This window comes from Megalobrama amblycephala, linkage group LG9 (genome assembly GCF_018812025.1).
Source record: "Megalobrama amblycephala isolate DHTTF-2021 linkage group LG9, ASM1881202v1, whole genome shotgun sequence".
NCBI lineage: Eukaryota > Metazoa > Chordata > Actinopteri > Cypriniformes > Xenocyprididae > Megalobrama > Megalobrama amblycephala.
Genome location: NC_063052.1, coordinates 8768333 through 8794700, shown reverse-complemented (window position 1 = coordinate 8794700; position 26368 = coordinate 8768333). Strand labels below are relative to the sequence as shown.

General features: G+C 35.4%; 1 protein-coding gene across 3 annotated transcripts in view; it reads right to left on the bottom strand.

The window, feature by feature from the left end:
• Positions 1-1623: 1623 nt before the first annotated feature.
• LOC125274934 overlaps positions 1624-26368 on the bottom strand; it is a 30658-nt gene continuing 5913 nt past the window's right edge. Inside the window, exons 5-7 of one of the 3 annotated variants that reach the window (XM_048201503.1) lie at positions 7750-7877; positions 7200-7253; positions 1624-1797 (exon numbers count right to left, since the gene is read on the bottom strand). In XM_048201503.1, coding sequence (XP_048057460.1) covers positions 1686-1797; positions 7200-7253; positions 7750-7877 — 294 coding nt within the window. In that variant the 3' untranslated portion in view covers positions 1624-1685. Of the gene's footprint in view, positions 1798-7199; positions 7270-7749; positions 7878-26368 lie in introns of all 3 variants that reach the window. The other 2 variants (XM_048201502.1, XM_048201504.1) reach the window with 2 other exon arrangements.

The window sequence follows — 26368 nt, the reverse complement described above, 5'->3', positions numbered from 1 at the left end:
ACACATCACTCTTATTTTTTTCTCCCTTTCTCTTCATCTCTTACTCTCTCAGGCTTTGCCTCTGCGCCCTCCTCCAAAGTGTGCCTGAAGAAATGTCTATATTGGTAAGAAGTCGTCCTTTGGATAATTGTGAATGTGCAGTTTCCATGGTGAGATTACCCTCCCGGTTTTAAACAATTATTCATTTTCACTGAAAATCTATGTATGTGTTTTATTTGAAAACACCATCACTCTTGATCTTGTGCAACACACATACGAAGTGTGTAAAAGTGATTTTGGCATGCTTTAAAACAAGTCAGAATACTATAGCTGCTATTTAAATGAGTTCTGGTATTCAAATGTGATTTGTCAAGCAACGTTTTAAGCGGCCATTCAAACATAATGCATTTTTGTGTTGAAAAATGCAAGACGCAGGCAGTGGAATGGGAAAAAATGGATCTTCTTTTAACTGCATAAAGCCTACTCTATCATATTTGATACACACATTTCTAAGGCCTCTAAATTATCAAGTTTGCTTTTGCTGTGAAATCTTTTTTTTTAAGTAAACATAAGATTTTTTGTTATTGTCAGCAATATTTCAAGATGAATAAATCGTGTAAATAAGTACATTCTTTGTGGCCACAATATATTTTTTGTCTGCATGTCATGTGTGGGGCTCCATAGGTATTAAATGTTGAAATTATTTTAACTTTGAGCGCCATGTTTTTACAACGCCACCTCATGCAAAAGACGTCCATCTAGCGCATGTTTGTATAAAAAAATTATGGAAAAGTAGTGCAGTGAACGACGTGAGTTCAGTGGTTCAACCTTAATATTATTAAGCGGTAAGAATACATTTTGTGCACAAAAACAAAACAAAAATAACAACTTGATTAAACAAATTTGTCTCTCCCCTGTCATTCTGCTATTTACATTGCAGAGCTTCCGTAATATTAAGGTTGAACCACTGTAGTCATGTTGACAACGTTTTTACTACTTTTCTGGACCTTGAACGTGGTAAAAAAAACTCTCGGATTTCAACAAAATACCTTAAGTCGTGTTCCGAAGATGAACGAGGGTCCTACGGGTGTAGAACGACATAATTAATGACAGAAATTTAATCTTTGGGTGAACTAACCCTTTAACAGCTATACTGATATTAGTGAACAGCATTCTAAACTGTGAGATATTGTTTAAATAAATGAGTTTGGCACCTAAAGCCTAGGTAATAATGATCTTATGTTCTGTTTTTGTAATCCAGGACACTTGATCAAAGAGAAACATAAACAAATAACAAAAATTAGAAAGGAACTTTGTTGTAAGTAGACAGGAAAAATCCCTTGGAAGTGAATATCAAATCATGTGCATCTTTAATATTTCATCTGCATGATAAAATATGCATTATATTCCACAGTGGTGAAAATGTAATGATTTAAATGCATATTATGTAACTTAGGCTTTTTAATAACATCTGTATTGTCTGCAATTGACATATTCTTTTATCTTTTTTTCCAAAGTCTGTTTTTATGTTTTATTTCACCTTGTTTTCTTGATGTAATAGCTTTGTTGTATATGTGGCAGACCTACAAATTACAGCCTTCAGATACAAAAGCCTGTTTAAAAATAAAATGGACACCAAACACATTTTATCTGAGGTACCTGCTTTATTAAAAACTGCCTGTATACAATATAGAGTACATGACAAGTTATGATTTAGAGAAACAGTAACAGATGAAACAACAAAAACAACAAAAAGAGGGAACAAAACAGGTGGTCAGAACAATGTGAAGACATCTACTGCTGTGAACCCTGGAGGAACTGCAATGAAAAACAAGAAGGAATTACTTCAAGAACTGCATTTCTGTTTCAAGATTTTACTTTATTAGGCACAATAGATGGGACACAAAATTGAAGATTAAAGGGATAGTTCACCCAAAAATTAAAATTTTGTCAGCATTTACTCACCCTCAAGTTGTTCCAAACCTGTAAAAATTTCAATGTTCTGCTGAACACAAAGATATCTGGAAGAATGTTTGTAACCAAGCAGATCTTGCCTCCCATTGACTCCAACAGTAGTTTTTTTTTTTTTTTTCTACAAACCCGATTCCAAAAAAGTTGGGACACTGTACAAATTGTGAATAAAAAAGGAATGCAATAATTGACAAATCTCATAAACTTATATTTTATTCACAATAGAATATAGATAACATATCAAACGTTGAAAGTGAGACATTTTGAAATGTCGAAAAAAAGAATGTCAAAAAAGAAGCCATATCTAAACATGATCCAGAAGTGCAGGCGTTTTCTCTGGACCAAGGCTCATTTAAAATGCACTGTGGCAAAGTGGAAAACTGTTCTGTGGTCAGACTAATCAAAATTTGAAGTTCTTTTTGGAAAACTGGGACGCCATGTCATCCGGACTAAAGAGGACAAGGACAACCCAAGTTGTTATCAGCGCTCAGTTCAGAAGCCTGCATCTCTGATGGTATGAGGTTGCATGAGTGCGTGTGGCATGGGCAGCTTACACATCTGGAAAGGCACCATCAATGCTGAAAGGTATATCCAAATTCTAGAACAACATATGCTCCCATCCAGACGTCGTCTCTTTCAGGGCAGACCTTGCATTTTCCAACATGACAATGCCAGACCACATACTGCATCAATTACAACATCATGACTGCATAGAAGATGGATCCGGGTACTGAAATGGCCATCCTGCAGTCCAGATCTTTCACCCATAGAAAACATTTGGCGCATCATAAAGAGGAAAATGCGACAAAGAAGACCTAAGACAGTTGAGCAACTAGAAGCCTGTATTGGACAAGAATGGGACAACATTCCTATTCCTAAACTTGAGCAACTTGTCTCCTCAGTCCCCAGACATTTGCAGACTGTTATTAAAAGAAGAGGGGATGCCACACAGTGGTAAACATGGCCTTGTCCCAACTTTTTTGAGATGTGTTGATGCCATGAAATTTAAAATCAACTTATTTTTCCCTTAAAATGATACATTTTCTCAGTTTTTAGCATTTGATATGTCATCTATGTTGTATTCTGAATAAAATATTGAAATTTGAAACTTCCACATCATTGCATTCTGTTTTTATTCACAATTTGTACAGTGTCCCAACTTTTTTGGAATCGGGTTTGTACTATGGTAGTCAATAGGGGGCAAGATCTGTTTGGGGAGTATATGCTGACAGAATTTTCATTTTTGGGTGAACTATCCCTTTAACTGCCAATAATAATGCATTAAATATACAGTGAGGTCCAAAAGTCTGAAAATCTGGGGTTTAAAACATTTAAAAATGAACAGTTCAAGGATTTCAATTGTGAATAAAATAAAAAAATAAAATAAATAAATGTAACTAAATACTAAGGCATTCTAAAATTCATGTTCATTTTTCAATTTGACTGCAAAACAGACACATTTTTACTAGTGCTCTCAGATTTGTGGATCCCAAAGTATCTTCTCTAAATCAATCAAACTTTTAAGAAGAGAAGGTGCATCATGAAGTTGTAAACTTTTCCTAGCATGCTCTGATGCAATGTAACTTGTTTATAGATTTTATATGAGGCTAGAGATTCCTAAAATCTAACCGTCCCAGATGGAGAGTGCAAGTAAACTTTGTTTAGCCTAAAGAGGTCAAAGCAACATGTGGTAATGTAGTGTATGAGTGTGTGTTATTTACAAGCTTTTCTACAATATGCAGAGAAAAGCAACGTCCCTTACTAGATCTTGCAGCTTGCACTGATCGAGAGCTGATATGTGCACAATTAAAATTAATGTATTCATTTGATGTCAAGCGCTTTAAATATTTCAGACACTGGAGGGCAGGGGGAAGATGATCTGAGCAGCACTGCAAGGGCGCTGTATTATTGATTGATCGCATGCTCAGCTCGTCACGGCCGCTGTTCAGGTGCGCATCTGCGCTCCAGGTTATTAGCGTCCCTGCTGCAGATGGAGCGATCAAGTTTTGAGTGCATGATGATGAAATTTTGGTTCAGATGAAACTCACAAAAGGAAAGTCCAAAAGGGCACTTAGTCTGAAAAGATGCTACAATAATTCCTATTGTGACATGATGTACTCAGAGCCACATTGTGGGCACACCATTTTGTAGACCCCTGCCAATAAAAGTATTTCAAAGGTAGTTGCAGAGAAAACTTTCAGGGAAAAATGTTTATATTATGAAATATTATTATTATTATGGGCCCACTTTATATTAGGTGTCCTTAAGTACTATGTAGTTACATAAAAAAAATAGCACATTGTACTTATTGTGTTCATATTGTATTGCAAAACACTTTTTCTGCTATTGAGGTGGGATATGGGTAGGGTTAGGACGGGTTTGGTGGTATGGGTCAGTTTAAGGTGTAAGGGACGGGTCAACAGTGTAATTATAGATGTAATTACAGAAATTAATTATAGATTAATTCAGTAATTACGTGTTCTCAGATTTTTTTAATTATAAGTACAATGTAAAAACATGTATGTACACAATAAGTGCATTGTATCAAATTATTAATTTAAAAGTAAGTACATAGTAGTTAAGGCTACCTAATATAAAGTAGGACCATTATTATTGTGATATTAGTAATAATATGTTTTTGTGTCAATATTAATAGATTTAAATAATAAAAAATGAAATAATAAAAATAATATTTATTTTTTTATTATTTATATTTACTATAATGACACAAAAACATACATAGATATATTACTACTAATATCACAATTATTATTATTATTTTTTATTATTATTGGCAACTAGAGCCCCTTGGTACATAATATTTAAATAATATACAACTACTATCACAAAATAATGATAATAATAATAATAATTATTATTATTATTATATTTGTGATGACTATGATGAGACAAATATATATATATATATATATATATATATATATATATATATATATATATATACTACAATCTATATATATATTTATATATTACTACAATCACTACTAATAATAATAATAATAATTATTATTATTATTATCATTAATTACTTTTTAATAATTATATTATAAAATGTATTATTATATATTTATTATTATTATAGAGACATATACATAGATATTATATTAATAATAGTAATACACATTAATATGTACATTATTACTGTTTCATTTCACTTTTGAATGACTGGTCAAAAACCATGAGATTTAAAGGTATTACTGTAACAAGAATTATTTTATTTATAGTTCAATATTTTCACAATAGTTTAATATTTTTTCAGGTTCGGTACTCTTAATGATGGGTAGAAAAAATAGAAACAGATCAGCTTGTGTCTACTTCACATAAACTAATTATCTTCTAATTAATCTTGATAATTTTTGACACATATTTATAATATTTGGGATTTGATAAGTGAATAAATGTAAAGTACATATATATATATATATATATATAATATTTTAAACATTGAATAGTAAAGTATGTGGAAAGGGTCCTCAGGGCCAAGGGTCATAATCGGTTAGCAGTGTATGTGCCAAGGGGCCTGGGGCTTTAGTTGTCCTGATTTTCAACTGCTGAGGCCCTGGGCAGTCCAAGGCCTCCAGATCATTACCCCCACTAGCCCGCTCCAAAAAGCCCACCATGATCCTGCATAATATAATTGCTATTGTAATAATTACAGTAACTGATTCCAGATAATCACTAGTGACTAATTGTTGGCAGTGTAATCATTCTCATTCTATGGCTGCCTGTTGAAAGGACATTTACAGCTTTATAATGCATCCCAAAAATGTGAAATCACAGATGCAGCACTTGGCAGCAGATGCCATGAAGAGGCAGAAATCTCATTGGTAGTGACTCATCATAAAACTGATGGTGATAGACAGGCTCTTGTGTTCCTCACTGGCGTAATAATCAGGACCACATACTGTATGGCATATTGAAGCATACTGATGCAATGCAGCAGCATAAAGATATCAACCAACATCTTGTGTTTTCCTTTCATCTTATTTTTCTGTGGTATATCTCATTTTTTTCTCATCCTGATTTGGCCTTGTCAAAATTCCTTTTGTGCTTTCTCGCCGCATCGTAGAGTGATGGTCTCTCTGGAGTCTGGCTGAAAAGTTCTGAAGTTCAGCCTGAACTCAACTTCTATGGACAAAAAAGCTATAGTATTTCTGTATGTCAAAGAAAAAAAAATGGTATTTGACAAGCCAAACACATAAAATGAGGGATTCGTGCATGCTATCATTGATAAGAGGGTCATTCTTGCCGTGCTCAATTGAGTCAACCTTGATTGCTGAGACTGACAAAGAAAGTAGTTATATAAATTTTGGGGATAAGATGACTAAAGATGACTGTTTTCATGGCCATCTTGATATTATTCCTATTATGTTGATTTGTAGCTTTTACCTTCAGTGAGCACTCAAATTCAGGTTAAAGAGATAGTTCACCTAAAAATGAAAACTCACCCTCAAGTTGTTCCAAACCTGCTGAACACAAAAGAAGACATTTTGAAGAATATGGGTAACCAAACAGCTGACGGGCCCTATTGACTTTCATAGTATGAAAAAAAAAAAAATACTATGGAGGTCAATGGGAACCATCAACTGTTTGGTTACCAACATTCTTCAAATTATCTTCTTTTATGTTCAGCAGAAGAAATTCATACAGGTTTAGAACAACTTGAGGGTGAGTAAATGACAGAATTTTCATTTTTGGGTGAACCATCCATTTAATAGCTTTTTACAGTAAATTTTTGTTTACTTTTAATTCTAGAATTTTAGTGTAAAAAAGAAAACATGACTCGCTTTTTGGCACAACAACGACGTTTTCCCTAAAATGTTGTCTTATTATCTTTAATTGCAAGCCCATAGCAACTCAGCGGCAGAGCATTTTAAACGGCTTTCATCTCTGAACAAGCAGAATTAGGAATTTTTACCTTGGACAAGTGCATAAGTGCTGAGTTGAAAGGCTTTAAAAGCTACATAATTGCATGTGTCATTCACAACGCGGCGCATCTCGCGAATGGAATTAGCCTGCAGTCACACTTAAAAAAAGACAATGGAAGGTTACGAACGTCACCGTGCGCATTCTCATACTTGAGCAAGTGTGTTTTTGCTTGGCGGGGACTTCATTGTGGAGCTCAGATGACCCGTGAAATATGATGTAGCACACTTCACCTCACCTTCTCACTGGTGCAGACCGTGCTACAATTTTCCCCCTTAAAGAACAGAGCAAATCAACCTTACCGTTCTCTGTGCACGTGAAGCGCCGTCTGCCAGCTGCTGACGGATTTACATTGCCTGGAAAAAAATGACACTGCGGGTATAAGATAAGAGGGAGAATTAACGTTAATTCAACAACAGAGGTGTGTAGAATGATCGTTGGATAAACAAAATATTAAAGTGATAGATGTCATTATGGTTTGAATGCCTGTAATTATGGTTTCTATTCAGCAGTGACATCAATATTATTGAATCCGATCCTCATAAGCTTTTAATATTGCAGGGCAATACACGTCATATCTTTTACTTAAGCCTGCTCATTTTGCGCTCTTGAAAAAATCTGCCATATTGACCTTTAGCTTCCAATCAATAGTGTGATTATTAAGGAAACAACACAATACAACACATTAACAATTAAATAAATAAAATATCACAAATAAAATGCGCCAGTATAATCATTGATTTGGAGATTATTAATAAGAGGCGTTAGTTCATCAGAGTTCATTAGAGCTAAATGTTAATTTTCCTAGCAATGGGAGGTGACATTACAATTGGTGTGAAACAGCATTCTTACCAGTTTCCATGTTGATAAGACCACAGGGAAAAGCCTCCAACAATATAGTATGGATTGAGGCCAAATCCTGGGGCAGGCAGAAGATTGGAGGGAAATAGGGGGTTGACAACCATATTCATGGGGAACACCTGTACAATGAATAAGCAGAAGATGTCAATAACGTGGCATCAGGGGCAGCGCTAGGAGTGGGCTCAAAGGGTTAGTTCACCCAAAAATGAAATTTCTGTCATTAATTACTCATCCTCATGTCGTTCCAAAACCATAAGATTTTCATCTTCGGAAAACACAAATGAAGATCTTTTTGATAAAAATTTTAGAGCGCCATAGACAGCTACACAACTACCACTTTGATGCTTCAAAAAGTTCAGAAAGAGATTGTAAAACTAATCCATACAAATTAAGCGGTTTAGTCCAAATTTTCTGAAGATACACAATTGCTTTATATGATGAACAGATTGAATTTAGGCTTTTATTCACTTATAAAGATTGATCAGCGAACATGAACAGAAGTTCAGCCGAACTTGTTTGACGCGCGAGAACAAACCGCTTCCATGAGAATGAACCTCATTGGTTCTTGCACGCGTCAATCAAACATGCTTGAGCTTCCGTTTACCACAACAGATGTGTGAGTTGATGAATGTTTATATGTGAATAAAATCCTAAATTCAATCTGTTCATCATATAAAGTGCAAGTCTCTTAAGAAAATTTGGCAGGACAGAAAGCTCTCAGATTTCATCAAAAAGATCTTCATTTTTGTTCTGAAGATGAATGAAAGTCTCACGGGTTTGGAATGACATGAGGGTGAGTATTTATTGACAGAATTTTCATTTTTGGGTGAACTATCCCTTTAAGACCCAAATGTTTCTAGTAAAGTCCTGAATGTTTTGTTACCTTGTCTTTCTCATAGGCCTTTACGGAGCCCCGCACATAACATGTAGGAAAAAAATAGTAGGCTAAATCGTGCACACGCTTTACTAAGTCGTTCCCTCTATTTATAAATGACGAAAGACGTGAGGCTGCAGGAGCAGCTTGTTGTTAAGCGAAGAGTTCCCTTCACAATTTGGAACTGGTTTGGTTATAGAAAATCAGATGTGGAGCAAACTACGGTAATCACTATAAACAAATGTTCAATGAATGAGCCGTATGTCATTCACGCCATCATCACCCGGGTTTTGATAGCGCGCGAGTGCAGGTGAGACCTGAACATCTCACATTGCACTGTTTAAACTAAACTCATTTAAACCTTGCCAGTTGCCATTAAACATTCAACTGTAGACGCAAAAGAGAACTGCGCGCGCTGGAGGAGATTTATGTGTACTCATCCGAAGCGCGTACACGGAGAGCTGCGTCAGATATATTTTGTAAACATCTGAAAATAGTTAGGATTGTTACTTTTTGATACAGTAGGGCTGTTACGGTGGCATGACAATCGCGCGACATTATATATTTTATATATATATATATATATATATATATATATATATATATATATATAGGTCGCGTTAACTGTTGTTGTTTTTTAGCAATCAAAAAATATGAAGGCCGTCCGTCAATTACTGAGGCTTTATGAAATGTAATTCCCACCCCTGTTTGAGCGCGCTCCAGTGTGGCAGCAGAGCGCGAGTTCAGTCTCCAGAATAAAATTATGCGTTTGTAAAAAAGAATTGTTGGTTTAACTTAAAAAAGTAAGTTACTTATTTTTCTGGTGACGGAAAAAATGCCTTAAAATTTTGAGTTCATTGAAGTGATAATTTTTTTAGGCTAAAAATTTGAGTTAATACAATGAAGAGGATTGGTTTAATCAACAGAAACTCTAAATATTATGTTATCTGAACCACATTAAGTATTAAGTATAACAATTAATCAAAAATGTATCAAATTACAGCGATTACCTAATCATGAAAGATACATATTATAGCATTATATTTACGTGTTTGCCCTTTGCATCAAAGGTTACTACTACTAACAATGTGCTTTTGTAGTGTTGGGCATTGTAGCCAATCACAGACATGTATGTTGAGTGCAACAGCCAATAAGAGGCGTTTAAATGAATCGCTGTGCTGAAGATCTGATTTGCGAGAGCTCACTGAGTTCTGTGAGCTATTAAATGGCCTTGGGATCTCCCACTGAATATGAGGGTTACATTAATGTACAATTTTCAATAGATTTAAAGGTGCCCTAGCTTCAAAATTTGAATTTACCTCGGCATAGTTGAATAACAAGAGTTCAGTACATGGAAAAGACATACATTGAGTTTCAAACTCCATTGCTTTCTCTTTCTTATGTAAATCTCATTTGTTTAAAAGACTTCCGGAAAACACGCGGATCTCAACATAACACCGACTGTTACGTAACAGTCGGGGTGTACGCCCCAATATTTGCATATGCCAGCCCATGTTCCCAACATTATGAAAGGCATTAGACAAGGGCAGCCAGTAACATCTGGATCTGCACAGGTGAATCAACAGACTAGGTAAGCAAGAACAACAGCGAAAATGGCAGATGGAGCAATAATAACTGACATGATCCATGATAGCATGATATTTTTAGTGATATTTGTAAATTGTCTATCTAAATGTTTCGTTAGCATGTTGCTAATGTACTGTTAAATGAGGTTAAAGTTACCATCGTTTCTTACTGAATTCACGGAGACAAGAGCCGTTGCTATTTTCATTTTTAAACACTTGCAGTCTGTATAATTCATGAACACAACTTCATTCTTTATAAATCTCTCCAACAGAGTAGCATTAGCCGTTAGCCACAGAGCATAGCCTCAAACTCATAGAGAATCAAATATAAACATCAAAATAAATACTTTACTCACATGATTCGCTGTATGCACACAGCATGCATGACGAACATCTTGTAAAGATCCATTTGAGGGTTATATTAGCTGTGTGAACTTTGTAAATGTGCTGTAATATAATCGAGAGCTCGTGTGGCAGGGAGCACGTGAATTAAAGGGGCGGCGTGCTGAAAAAATCAGTGCATAGTTAATGATGCCCCAAAATAGGCAGTTAAAAAAATTAATTTAAAAAAATCTATGGGGTATTTTGAGCTGAAACTTCACAGACACATTCAGGGGACACCTTAGACTTATATTACATCTTGTGAAAAAGCATTCTTGGGCACCTTTAAAAGATTGTGATGTTGTTTTGGAGTTGATCTGGTTTGTATAACAATGGGGGGGGGGGGGGGTGAATATTTACATTAAACAAAGTACTTCTAACTACTATCTGAAACAATCTCTCACCAATTTTCTGGTTTTCATCAAAACAGTGTCAATGTTTCAGTAAAATAAGCATAAAGATAAGATAACCTGCTTTCTGTTTCCCATCTATGTGAGAGAAGACATTCATTTTCTTTTTTTCTTGGTGCCTCAGATGTATAAGATCACAGATTCACAGTCGTGACATGACATCAAAGGGGCTTGATCTAAAGCAGCCTATACCTCCCATTTAGTTTCCCCATCTCATAAATATCATGAGAGCCATATATTGTATTCACATGAATGTGACAGTGTCGTTGAGGTAATACATTTACTTCCCGTTGTTAGAGCATCTAACACTTCAGCTGTTACTCCACAGCTGATCTGAGACTCACACAGACACTCCTTTGTATCTGTTTTTCTCAAAAAACAGGATTCACCCTGCACAAAATCAGATCCGTTCATAAATTATTCAGATGTACACACACAGGTTCAGAGGCAGTGGAAAGTGCAAACATATTTATTTTAAATCTGTGTTTACCTGCAACTGTTGAAAACTTGTGCTGTTTTGATTGGCATTTCAGAGAGGCCGGAAACAGCAGGCCTCAACCTTTCTGTCATCTTGAACATTCGTAAAGAAAGGGAATGAGCGCTAGAGCCAGTTATGACCACTGCTACGCTTCATAGTCTTATAGCAAGTCATAATCATGTTCTTCTTGAATAGGGATGCACAGATCGTTTAATGCACAGGTCATTTAATGTAACACTTTATAGTAAGGAAAATGGGTTTCACTTTATTTTAAGGTGTCAGTATTACAGTGTAATTATACATTTAAGTACTGCGTAATAACAATTAATTACATGTACTTACTATAGGGTTAGGGTTTGGTTTAGGGATAATTACATGTAATTATGCATTATTTAGTTAGTACTACAGAAAATACATGTAAAATATGTAACAATGACATTGTAAAATAAAGTGTTACTGGAAAATGTCCTGTTCCCACCTACCAAACAACTATATATCATTGTTTCTGCAACTTCAGACACTATTACGTTAAAGGGGTTGATTTTTCTAATGCAATTATTATTATTATTATTGGTATATTAAGGACACATTAAACAGTTTGGAAACTTTTATGGAGCTTTTATAATTTATTTGTTGCTACTTTTCAAATGTCCTTTATGTTGTCCCAGATTCAAACTTTCTACCTTAAATGATGAAAATTCATAATAAAAACATTAATTATTTACTGTTTAAACCTATGATAATCTAAACAAACAGTGAAATGAACATAAGCCATTTCAATATTTATTGTGTGAAAATTATTTATAGGATTTTCTTATTTATAGGATTTTTCAAAATTCATGACATTGAGACACTATTTTCCACCAAACAATGCCTGTGGTATTTTTTTATAACCAAGATACTATTATAGTTTTTATTATAGTTTTTATATTTTTAATATAATATAGATTTAATTTACAAACCCAATTCCAAAAAAGTTGGGACACTGTACAAATTGTGAATAAAAAAGGAATACAATAATTTACAAATCTCCTAATCTTATATTTTATTCACAATATAATATAGGTAACATATCAAATGTTGAAAGTGAGACATTTTGAAATGTCATGCCAAATATTGACTCATTTTGGATTTCGTGAGAGCTACACATTCCAAAAACGTTGGTACAGGTAGCAATAAGAGGCCGGAAAAGTTGAATGTACATATAAGGAACAGCTGGAGGACCAAATTGCAACTTATTAGGTCAGTTGGCAACATGATTGGGTATAAAAAGAGCCTCTCAGAGTGGCAGTGTCTCTCAGAAGTCAAGATGGGCAGAGGATCACCATTTCCCCCAATGTTGCGGCGAAAAATATTTGAGCAATATCAGAAAGGAGTTTCTCAGAGAAAAATTGCAAAGAGTTTGAAGTTATCATCATCTACAGTGCATAATATCATACAAAGATTCAGAGAATCTAGAACAATCTCTGTGCGTAAGGGTCAAGGCCGGAAAACCATACTGGATGCCCGTGATCTTTGGGCCCTTAGATGGCACTGCATCACATACAGGAATGCTACAGTAATGGAAATGGAAACATTGTCGGTGAACACAATCCACCGTGCCATTCGCTGTTGCCGGCTAAAACTCTATAGGTCAAAAATTAAGCCATATCTAAACATGACCCAGAAGCGCAGGCTTTTTCTCTGGGCCAAGGCTCATTTAAAATGGACTGTGGCAAAGTGGAAAACTGTTCTGTAGTCAGACGAATCAAAATTTGAAGTTCTTTTTGGAAAACTGGGATGCCATGTCATCCGGACTAAAGAGGACAAGGACAACCCAAGTTATTATCAGCGCTCAGTTCAGAAGCCTGCATCTCTGATGGTATGGGGTTGCATGAGTGCGTGTGGCATGGGCAGCTTACACATCTGGAAAGGTGTGACGTCGTCTCTTTCAGGGAAGACCTTGCATTTTCCAACATGACAATGCCAGACCACATACTGCATCAATTACAACATCATGGCTGCGTAGAAGAAGGATCCGGGTAGTGAAATGGCCATCCTGCAGTCCAGATCTTTCACCCATAGAAAACATTTGGCGCATCATAAAGAGGAAGATGTGACAAAGAAGACCTAAGACAGTTGAGCAACTAGAAGCCTGTATTAGACAAGAATGGGACAACATTCCTATTCCTAAACTTGAGCAACTTGTCTCCTCAGTCCCCAGACGTTTGCAGACTGTTATAAAAAGAAGAGGGGATGCCACACAGTGGTAAACATGGCCTTGTCCCAACTTTTTTGAGATGTGTTGATGTCATGAAGTTTAAACTTATTTTTCCCTTAAAATGATACATGTTCTCAGTTTAAACATTTGATATGTCATCTATGTTGTATTCTGAATAAAATATTGAAATTTGAAACTTCCACATTATTGCATTCTGTTTTTATTCACAATTTGTACAGTGTCCCAACTTTTTTGGAATCGGGTTTGTAGATAGTTTTAATATTTTGAATTAGACTTTATTTATATGTTTTCATTTTAATTTCAGTTGAAGTTTCTTTTTTTTTTTAATATGTCTATTTAGTTTTTAATCATTTTTATTTCAGAGTTAGTTTTTTTAAGTTAAGTTTTTGTTAAACAAAATGAAAATGGGAAATGTTGCCTTGACATCTAGCTGAAATAAAATAAGACCTAAAATAAGGTCTTTTTATGGTTTTGGTTTTAGATTTAGTTTCAGTTATAATAATAACCCTGGTATGTATTGTATATACACTTTTGGATATTGGTAATGGATAAATTAAAATTGTGTTTTAAGGCTGTATTTTCTTAAAAAGTCCTCAGGGCCAAAACTTCTTAAAGGTCCCGTTTTTCGTGTTTTTTTGAAGCTTTGATTGTGTTTATAGCATGCAATATAACATGTGTTCATGTTTCGTGTGTAAAAAAACAGTATTTTTCACATAATTTACTTATCTGTATACCGCCGTTTCCACTGTCATAAAAACGGGCTGATGACTTCCTTGTTCTATGAAGTCCCTCCTTCAGAAATACATAACGAGTTCTGATTGTGCCAGCGGTTCCTGTGTTGTGATTTGACAGCAGTTTAGCGCACCTTGCCCAGGAAGGTCACGCCTCTTACCATAACGTGGAGATGCACGCGCTCAGTGTTATTGTAAACATGTCTTTAATTTTACCCTATCAATTTGAGCCGGAATCAGACCCGGTGATTGGACTTCGGGATGAAAATAACAGCGTTTCGACGACATGGCGACAAACACACTCTACAAACGCAACTCTTGTGTATTCCTGTGGGCGGAGGTTAGTCAAAAAACTGTTTTAGTGACGTCATTAAAGAAGGAAGTAGAGGGATGTAGTCCAAACTGGCCGTTCGATGTAGGCGACTTCTGTTAAATAAAATATCTCGCTTGGCATTGAACTTTGAGCTTTAAAATTTTACAGATTTTATTTATACTCTAACAACAACATTACACACTAACTAAAGTTTGAAACATGGGATCACGAAGAACAGGACCTTTAATGAACACCCATACTTGGAGATCTATCAAAAATGTGTCATAAGGATTGAACTTGATAAAAAATATCTTCTTTAAGAGTCCAAATGACTTTTACCCCAATCTTCCCTTCAACTCTTTTACATCAGATAATATATCTGATGTAATACAGATAATATATCTTTATAAACCAAGTACATACACACCCACAGAGACTCTCAGTCACACACACACACACACACACACACACACCTAAGTACTTACACAGCCCACAAAGTTTAAGGTATGATAAATGAATGCAAATTATGAATACAAATGGCTGTGTGTGATTCAAAGAAAGGGGTTCATAATTCACAATAACCAGTGTGACTTAACTACTATCAGCCAAGCCTTACTAAATACCATCAGATTACTGCAAAGTGCTGATTCATTCAGACAGCCACCAGCCTCCAAGGCCACGACACAGCTGGTCGTACACACCTCCACAGGTGCTTAGGGCAGAGGTGTCCACAATTATTGTGTCCTCCCAAAAGGCTTCTGGGCAGTCTTCCCATAATGCACTGCTAATTCTCACCTCTGCCCTTATTGCACCCTTGCATGCCATTGGAGGACAGAAACAAGTTCTCGTGTTCCAGTCATGTCATCATCAGCATGTGATTAATGATAGCATGATAAAACGTGAACTATGATAAAGGGAGAGTGAAAACAAATGGTACAAAACGCTTGCAGGGAATGAAAGAGGAAGCAAGTGCAGATAACTGAAGATTGAAGATTGAAGAATGATCTCAAATTTCAAGGCTCTTATGAGGGGCATCCATCACCAGAGACAGTCATACAAATAGCATCTCCCATATTCAATTAGTTCCCCTCGCAGCGCAGGTTACATGTGCTTCAGCCGGTACCGTGCCACGAACGCTCGCGCAGACACGGATGCGCACACACGCACTCTAATGCTCATCTGTCTGCCCTTCACTTCTGTCTTCCAAATCTATTCATCCTCACATCTGTGACCATTGTTCCGTAAGGTAAGGTTGTGAAGGGTTTGACACGTTAAGAAGCCATTCCTGTGACAGCAGAGTATTTTAGGAATGCAGTGTAACTTTGCAGTTGTCACACAAAGTAAAACAATAGCACACCGACCGCCTGTCTAACAGAACTATTGGCACATGGGGTCAGTGACGTGTAGGTTTTTTTCTTTTTCTTTTTTTACAAAAACACAATAAGCAGTTTGGAATACATTTTTGACGAAAAAATGTGGTGTGCATATATATATATATATATATATATATATATATTTTTTTTTTTTTTTTTTTTTTTTTTTTTTTGATAAAGTTTAATAAAATGTCATGTGTTCAACTAACCTAAATAAATAAATAAAGCTTTTCAAAGTAAATAAATAAATAAATACTTTACCTTTTTACCTTGAGAAATATCTATTCAAGGTGAAAAGAAAATATGTTTTTGGTTTTGTAAGTCACACCACTTTTTCACCACTTTTCACTTGGTTACATCACATAATATTTTTTAGTCAAAGAGTGCAACAGAAGGTTCCAGAAGTAAAAGCTCCATTCATTTTCTCCATAGGCAAATTGACTTTAACAATACCTTATTAAAGGGATAGTTCACCCAAAAATGAAAATTCTGTCATCATTCATGTCACTCAACCTCAAGTTGTTCCAGACCTGTATAAATTTCTTTGTTGTGTTGAACACAAAGGAAGATATTTTGAGTTCTGGGGCACCATTATTTTATTTTTCTACTATGGAAGTCAATGGTGCCCCAAAGCAGCCTGGTTACAAACTTTCTTCAAAATATCTTCCTTTGTGTTCAACACAACAAAGAAATTTATACAGGTTTGGAAGATCCTGAGGGTGAGTAAATTATGACAGAATTTTCATTTTTGGGTGAACTATCTCTTTAACCTTTAAAGACAACCTATGAGCTATGAGGTTGGTAATTGATAGCATTTGCTTCTGTTGAAGCCATCAGCCTGCATTAATTCATCTTAGTTTTAAAATAATAATGTTTAACAACGGAATTCTTGGTGAAAATGATACTGTACACAAAAATTCCACCAATCAGAAAGTCAAAACAAGCAAAACGCCCCAAAAGATCTCTTTATTTATAATAATTACACTCAAAATATTTAAATATTTCAAAATATTTCCATATTTTTCAATAAACTTAAAATATATTGTTTATATATAATCAAAAATTTTTAATTTGTAGTTTTTTATTTCTCCATCATTTTTAATTTGATTATGCTGTTCGCAGTGCTTCATGGGATTGTAGTTCTTTCCCACACTAAAGTAATAAAGTACACAGTCTTGCGCCTTTGTATTTTTGTCTGATTTTCAAATACTTTTTTGCTTTAAATCAAAGTTTGTAAGTTATGATTCACCTCGTAGCTGGTTGGCTTGGTTCATGGCTTATGACGCTTTAATGTTGTTGTTTTTTTTTTTTAAACCCTATGGGAGAAATTAATGGAAAAGATTCTTGCACTCTATTACATTTAAACTTCTTAATGCGGAATTTGCAAGCGGAAAGACTGAACTCTTCTCCAGAGAGGAATCCTTTTATATTTAACATTTAAAAATGTTTGTGTGCTGCTGCACGTCCCTGTGTGTGTAACAAGCAGAGTGTGCACCCGCCTATAGGCGCATGTTACTAACGTGCCCTTTAAATAACAAAAAATAAATAAATAAAATACTATGCCATTGACATTAGACCAGGTTTTTGTTGGTCAATGGTGCAATTGTTTTCAATTGCCTCAGAATAGCAATGCGCCAACAATGCATCTGAACACACAGATGGGAGCGAGTGCATTTGCTATTTAAACAAAGTGGTGCTTGACGTGAAAATGATAACTGAGTCAGGCTGAAACTAGCATAAAAAACTTGCGTCGCACTTGATGTTGCATTGCGCCGGGTGTATAACAGGGCCCATACTGTACATTTTCAAGTCAGTTTAAATCTATACTAATGCGCTGCTTTTCACGGAGAATGAAGATCGAGCTGTACACACACAAAAAGAGGAGCACAGAAACTTGTTGTCAACACTGCCCCACGACTTTTATTAATAAATTAACTTCGCTACTGAATTGCTACATTATATTACTTAGCAAGGAGGTGGAAACGTCAATGTTTTCTAACTGTAGTAATTAAACTCACACACTGCTTCATTGCTACTAGACGCAAGTAGGCCTAATTCACGCATATACAGTATCTCTCTCTCCTTTTTCTCTGTGTCTGATTTAAATGGACAGAACTGTAGATCTAATGAGTGGTATCTGACGAAAATAATCATATTACAGGGTTTCTACAGGTTTCATCAAATCTAATTTAATGCTTTTTAATGCCTTTTTAATGGCAATTTTTTATTTTTTTAATGCCATATATATATGCCGCTAAATGTCGATAGATGACGACATACGGCAATTAGAAACTTCATCATGTCATTGTTGCATTCGCATTCTGCCAAGTGTCAGCCCTTTACATTTGTTTGCTTCTCTGCTGCTACACTTTTGCTCACTTAATATATTTTAAGCCAAACTCCCAATAAAATTGTTTCATCTATATATTTTGTCTTGTACGAGCAAAACAGTAGTTTGTCCGGAATTTTTTTTTTTGTTTTTGGTAGAAACAAATTTGTTCTGAAGCAATATCCTTTCAGAATATTGCAGCTTTGACGTATGTAAATCTGCATATTTTTGATTGATTACAACTGCATTAAATAATGTTATGGAATTTTTTAAAATATTTTTTGAAAATACAAATAAGAAATGTTAGAGGGGAAATTATATTTTAAAAATGAAACTAAACCACCACTAGGTGGCGTCAAGTAACCATCTTAATAAGTGAGTGTCACTGATTCATTCATTCAAATGATTCATTCCAATGGCTGATTCATTCAAGAATGAATGGGTCATTTAATCTTTGACTCAACCGATTCGTTCAAAACGCTGAATCAGTAATGAAAACAAGGCTGAGAGTTGCGCTTTGGTAGTACTGCTGTGAACTTTGTTTGAAACGATTTTTGGTGCTAAAATAGAACAAAAACAGTCAATGTTCCTTCTAAAATGTAAGTGGCTTAATATTAATTATTTGTTAACTGAACTGTTGTATGAAATCAGTGTCACATTTTTAATCGTGATGGTAGCCTATTTAGCAAAACAGGTCGTGTGATATTACTTACCAGTAAACTCCACATTTTGAATTTTTACTGCAGTATGTTTAACCAAGTTTCTTTTTGTGTGCTTTGCTCATGTTTCCATTTCTCCTCGAGATGCTGCGCGAGCCTCAACAGCGCAACACTGTTATCGTCAGTACATTATACAGCCTATTATTATCCACTATGGATCGCCACTAACACTAAATGAAATAAAATATTTCATACTCCCGTTTTGGTGATTACCAAGTTTGTTTTGTTTGTTTGTTTGTTTGTTTTTTGGTATTGACTTTTTAATAAGGTCCTTGTCCGGTCGGGAAAAGTTCGAGCCCTGACGTGTTAAACCAGCACTAAAATCCTGATTTATAGCCTAATCGAGATGTTGTCTGACAAAATCACCATACACATAAAATAGACATTTGCAGTGATTTTAGCTATATGTACACGTAAAATGATCACTCAGGTTAGAAGCAATAGTAGGCCTATCTATTTTATTTGTTCTCTGACTGAGCGCACATCCTCAATGCTGAACCAGAAAGGCGGAACGAATTCCTGCGCCTGCGGCAGAAAAGCAATCTCGTGCTCGTGCGGTTGTACCAGGGGTCTCGGACGCTAGATCAGGTTAACAAGTCGCTGTATTTGTCACAACACGCTTTCTTAGGAAAAAAAGTCGCAAAAGGGGCCTGAAAAGTCGCTAAGTTGGCAACACTGATGCAGCCTTCTGTCTACAGTTCCCAGCCCGCCGCTGTCTAAACCGGCGTTATGGCAATTTCGCACCGGCCGGAGGCAATTACCAAACTGGTTCCGTGTGCGTATCACACCAATGTACATATTTTGCAACAGCAAATCATTAATTATTTAGGCTTTATTCAAAATAAACTGGTAGTTTTTTTTCAAAACTATCTAAAAAATGTAATGCCTGTATAAATGAAATTTAATGCTTTTCAATGCCATTCAAGGCCTTGATTTTCACAAAATCCATTTAATGACTTTTAATGCTTTTCAATGCCCCCGCGGATACCCTGTATTAACCCTTCCAGTTAAATTTAGCCCTGCAAACATCAATGACAGCTTTAACTTGTCAATGCTGTTAAATGACCAATATATAAGCTTAATTAAAACACATATGAAACCAACAACAGAAATATAGAGTGTGCATTTTTAAATACTTGGCACATGTTTTTCTTCTTCTTCTTCTTCTTCTTTAAAAGATTGATCATTTTCTATATTGTCAGTCCTCTTATTTTCATTGACCCACAAATGTGAGTGCAAGGCAGGATGAGTCTGGCAAGGGAAGGATGAAAGTGAAAAGTGAAAGTCCCATGGTGTCCCATACTCTTCATTTTACCCATCCAAGTGCACACACACTGCAGTGAGTATTGAACACACACCCAGAGCAGTGGGCAGCCATTTTTGCTGTGGTTCCCAGGGAGCAATTGGGGGGTAAGGTGCCTTGCTCAAGGGCACCTCAGTTGTGGGTAATGACAGTGGAAGAGAGCGCTGTTCATTCACTCCCCTCACCTACGTTTCCTGCCGATACTGAGACTTGAACCCACAACCTTCGGGTTATATCTCTGACTGTCTAACCATTAGGCCACAACTGCTCCTGGATGTTAAGTGATATGGAAGAATTGAAAGGAGTAAAGTGAAGATGGTTTGATTACAGCATGGAAAATCAAGAGGATGATAAATTATAGTGAATAAGAATATAGAAAAGGAGAGTAAAATCAATGGCCAATGAGTAGAGCCAAGAAAATGCCAATATAACAGCAGGCAGAGATATTCAGGTGCCTTGTTTGGAACCTGGAGCCTGTGACATTTTTCTGAGGAAGCTGCCTTGCTTGGTACATAAATAAATGTGGGAACTGGGTTATTTTATTAAGCGTTATCCTGATAGCTACATCATATATTAAAATACACTGAAATAGATCAAACCTCCATGCTAACAATAATGTATTTTGAACCTGTTTCAAAAAGGAGCTGTCAAGAGGCTTCTTTGAAAGTTCCTGATTCATTTTGAAAAACAAATAAGGTATAAAAATAAACAATTTGTATGGAAGTTCATTAGCAATCCATTTAGATTATTACAGAAGAAAAAGAACTGATAAAAATTACAGAGCAAACCCAGGAGTGGCCATCCATGAAGTGATGACATTAAACATTTAGGTACAATATAAAATCTACTGACTTGAACTGAATACTAATGCTAAATGTTTTATGCACACTATGTCTTCATGGTGCCCTGATAGGGTTATGCAGACTGTAGAGATAACAAAATTATAGTGTAGTAAACAGTGAAGGCTTTTCAAAAGAGTACATTTATGAGAACTGACAAAAAAAAAAAAAAAAAAAAAAAAGTTATGAATTTATGCACACTTTCACACATATCATCAAAAACTAGCTATTTTCTGTGCAGTGTTTAAAGACTATATACTGAATAAAAGGCAGATGACAGAGACCAGAACTAATCGGAAAACAAAAACTACTCTGTTTATATCTCCAATTAAATAAAAATACACATCTCTCTCTGTCGGGTCATTATGGACCTCGGTTTGGAATATAAAGCCTTCACTGCATCATTTTTGACTTTGTCTGGAAAGGTTTGTCACAAAGTTTTTCTCCTAATTTACTTTAAACTTTGCCAGTTTTGTTTTTAGAATGCCCTGATCTCTATGAAAAGAAAAAGATGAGACAATATAAGCAGAATCAATTTAAATCAAAGAGTACATTTTACCAAATCTGCAAATAATTTTAAAAGCTTTACCACTTTTTTTTTCATCTGCAAATAGTTTTTGGGTGAGCTGCAAAAACCCAGTAAAGAGGACCTATTATGCCCTTTTTAAAAGTCTTGCTTTAATGTTGAAAAAGCACATTATTTTTCACATATTTGACATTGTTGCAGCACCTCTCTTCCTAGTCTGTCAGTAAGGCTCTGGGGTGCGTTTCCTGAACAACAATGTAACTCGCTGCTGAACTACCATAGTACGATGCATCGTTGAACAAATCAACTAGCTAGTCACGACTGTTTCTCGAAACCGTATTGTTGCAAACATGTCGTTCAACCACATTGGTGAATGACATCACGTAGGTGGTGAGTAATAACTTCTTTAAATGAATCAGTTTGAGATCGAATCAATGCTAGATCTTTTGCTATAAATTATGGACATGGCATTAGAGGACTAATTCTCATTTTCCTCAGTTATTTTGCTTTATTTCCAGATTAAATCAAATGCTTGTTCTGACATACTAGAGCACGTATGCACACGCGCACTCTCCAAAAACGGTGCTTTAAAAACGGTGCTGTAAATGACATTTGTATATATTCGAAATAAAAAATATAAATTGTACGTAATGTCAGCTTGCTTATTTTGCTCAAGATAATGATTTATTAAGTCCACATGTCATAAAAACAAGAAAATATGCTTCTAACCACAGCTCCAGAGCTGTCGTTCCAACCACACAAGTTTGCGATGCAGTTTGCGAATGTTCGTTTGAACTATGGTTTCGGGAAACACCAAATCGTTGAACTATGTAAGTAACCACAGAACTTGCGATGTTAGTTGGCTAACGATGCTTTTGGGAAAAGCACCCCTGTTTAGCTCCTCATTCCGAAAGGAACAGTGTGCTCTGATTGGTCAGCTGGACTAATGTGTTGTAATTGGTTAACCGCTTCGAGCATGTTTCAGAAATGTCACACCCCTTACAATGGCTGTGTCTGAAAACTCAGGCAGCTGCGTTTTCCACTTCTGCTGTCATTTCTGGTGAGAAATCCTAGTTATCACCAAAGCTCTCTCTATTTTGTCTATTTTGTCTCTCTCTATCATTAAACCGTTATGTTGTCTCAGAAGTCTGTCCGCAAATGCAGCCTGCAAAGTCATTGCCTGATAAGGCAGCCAGGTAACAAGTCCGCTGCTTAAGCTTTTGGACGAAGCCCATAACCGCAAGTTTGTAAGTTTCAACACACTACTAACACAATTCAACCAGACCACGACCCATATTTTATTTTTTTTTGCATATGATTTGGGCGGGATTTCTTTAAATGAGGAATATTGTGACGTGTACGTTCCTGGAAGAAAACTCAAGACTACAATGGAGGCATTTCAGGAAGTTCAGAAACAGTGCGCACTGATATAGAGAATAACTCCCTTTGGAGTGACTTTGTGCTTTGTAACTTTGCAGAACTTTTTTATGCTCAAACAGCAACATTACACACTAAAGAAAGTTAAAAATGTAAACAAGCATAATAGGGCTCCTTTAATATTTTGGCTTCTATATACAGATATGTGCCTACTACAGTAGGTCACTGAAGTTGTGGTATAAAATATTTCTAAAAATTCCAAAATAACGTAATAATATTTTAACATGTATTTTATATGAAATATTGTAGATGAGTTCTGTCAATAATCAATTTATTTTCTGTTTTTGGCGGTAGCAGTAGCTTAGCAACATCTTAATGATCATCATGTTAATGATACACTTCTTCATCTGCCTGCTTGTCAACACATAATTAAGAAGTTGAAAACTAGAACTTATTCAAAGGAAAAGTTCTCTCTTTATCTCTTTCGCCTTCTCTTTTACTAGTACTTCAATTCTATCGTTCCACTGAACTATAACTAAATAGGAGAACACCTGCCCAGTGCTTGAAGCAGTTTCATTTCAGATTTTAACAGTATCAGAAATCTCATCCCTTTCAACCAAATAAAAAATTTAAGATGGAGAAATTCAACAAGGGTGATTGTCCAGTCCAAAATTATGCCTATATGATGAAATAATGGTTTTCCTGATATCTCTAGATGAAAAATCTAATTGCCTAAGAACAAGAAACCTGTGTAGCCTAGCAACAGCACACAGCCTGGTTTTTTTAAAGCATGCTGTTCATGTAAATGCTCTTCAGGGCTGGTCACAAAGCAAAAAAGTTTCTTTAAACTCTTTATAAGTCTCAAGAAACATGTAACATCATTTAGAGAGAAAAACATTTTATAATAATCATAATAATCATAACAAGCATGACCTATCATTTAATTCACTGTTTGCTACAAATGTTCAATCAACTACTTGGACTGGAATCAAACATGGCAGTTTAATTGGCCTCCTGTTCTTTGTTACCAACTGGTATCTCATGTTTCTGTATTTGGTTGCTTTGTGAGTATTTGTAGCCTGTTTCTGTATTTTGCAGCCTGTCTCTGTATTTTGTTGTGTTGTGAGTATTTGCAGCACGTTTCTGTATTTTGTTGCGTTGTGTGTATTTGCAGCACGTTTCTGTATTTGGTTGCGTTGTGAGTATTTGTAGCATGTTTCTGTATTTGGTTGCATTGTATTTTGTTGTGTTGTGAGTATTTGCAGCACGTTTCTGTATTTTGTTGCGTTGTGATATTTGTAGCATTTTCTGTATTTGGTTGCTTTGAGTATTTGAGCATTTTCTGTATTTGTCTTGTGAGTTTTGTAGCTGTTTTTGTATTTGGTTGTGAGTATTTGTAGCATTTTCTATATTTGTGCTTTGTAGTATTTGTAGCCTGTTTCTATATCGTTTTTGTGAGTATTGTAGTCTGTTTCTGTATTTGGTTGCATTGTGAGTATTTGTAGCACGTTTCTATATTTGGTTGCGTTGTGAGTATTTGTAGCATGTTTCTATATTTGTTGCTTTGTGATTTGTAGTTGTTTCTGTATTTGGTTGCGTTGTGAGTATTTGTAGCACGTTTCTGTATTTGGTTGCCTTGTGATTGTGAGTTTCTGTATTTGTTGCCTTGTGAGTATTTGTAGCATGTTTCGTTTCTGTTGTGATTTGGTTGTTTTTGTATTTAGTTGCTTGTGAGTATTTGTAGCATGTTTCTATATTTGTTTTTGTAAGTATTTGTAGCTGTATTTGGTTGCTTTGTGATTGTGTCTGTTTCTGTATTTGGTTGCATTTGTAGCACGTTTCTATATTTGTTGCGTTGTGATTTGGTTTTCTATATTTGGTTGCTTTGTGAGTATTGTAGTCTTTTCTGTATTTGGTTGCAGTATTTGTAGCATGTTTCGTTTTGGTTGCTGTATTTGGCACGTTTCTGTATTTGGTTGCCTTGTGATTTTGTGAGTTTCTGTATTTGTTGCCTTGTGAGTATTTGTAGCACGTTTCTGTATTTGGTTGCCTTGTGAGTATTTGTATTTGGTTGCCTTGTGAGTATTTGTAGCGTTTCTGTATTTGGTTGCATTGTGAGTATTTGTAGCTTTTCTGTATTTGGTTGCCTTGTGAGTATTTGTAGCACGTTTCTGTATTTGGTTTCTGTATTTGGTTGCCTTGTGAGTATTTGTGAGTTTCTGTATTTGGTTGCCTTGTGAGTATTTGTAGCACGTTTCTGTATTTGGTTGCGTTGTGATTTGTAGCATTTTCTGTATTTGGTTGCGTTGTGAGTTTTGTGAGTTTCTGTATTTGGTTGCCTTGTGAGTATTTGTAGCATGTTTCTGTATTTGGTTGCTTGTGATATTGTAGCTGTTTCTGTATTTGGTTGCGTTGTGAGTATTTGTAGCACGTTTCTGTATTTGGTTGCCTTGTGAGTATTTGTAGCACGTTTCTGTATTTGGTTGCCTTGTGAGTATTTGTAGCACGTTTCTGTATTTGGTTGCCTTGTGAGTATTTGTAGCACGTTTCTGTATTTGGTTGCGTTGTGAGTATTTGTAGCATGTTTCTGTATTTGGTTGCCTTGTGAGTATTTGTAGCATGTTTCTGTATTTGGTTGCCTTGTGAGTATTTGTAGCATGTTTCTGTATTTGGTTGCGTTGTGAGTATTTGTAGCACGTTTCTGTATTTGGTTGCCTTGTGAGTATTTGTAGCACGTTTCTGTATTTGGTTGCGTTGTGAGTATTTGTAGCACGTTTCTGTATTTGGTTGCCTTGTGAGTATTTGTAGCATGTTTCTGTATTTGGTTGCCTTGTGAGTATTTGTAGCATGTTTCTGTATTTGGTTGCCTTGTGAGTATTTGTAGCATGTTTGTAGCAAAACATGAGGAATATATAAAATGTAAAATATATAAAATATGAGGGAAGAACAAAACATTAAACATGATTAAGCTACCTATCTGACTACCTACCTATTATTTGGTAAAAAAAAAAAAAAAAAAAAAAAAAAAAAAGAGCTAAATTACAGCTACAGGTTTTATTTTACTATGCAAGAAAAATAAATAGAAAAACAAAAAGCTCAGGAAAAAGCATACACTGTCTACAACATAATCAGTTATTCATATTTTGTTGG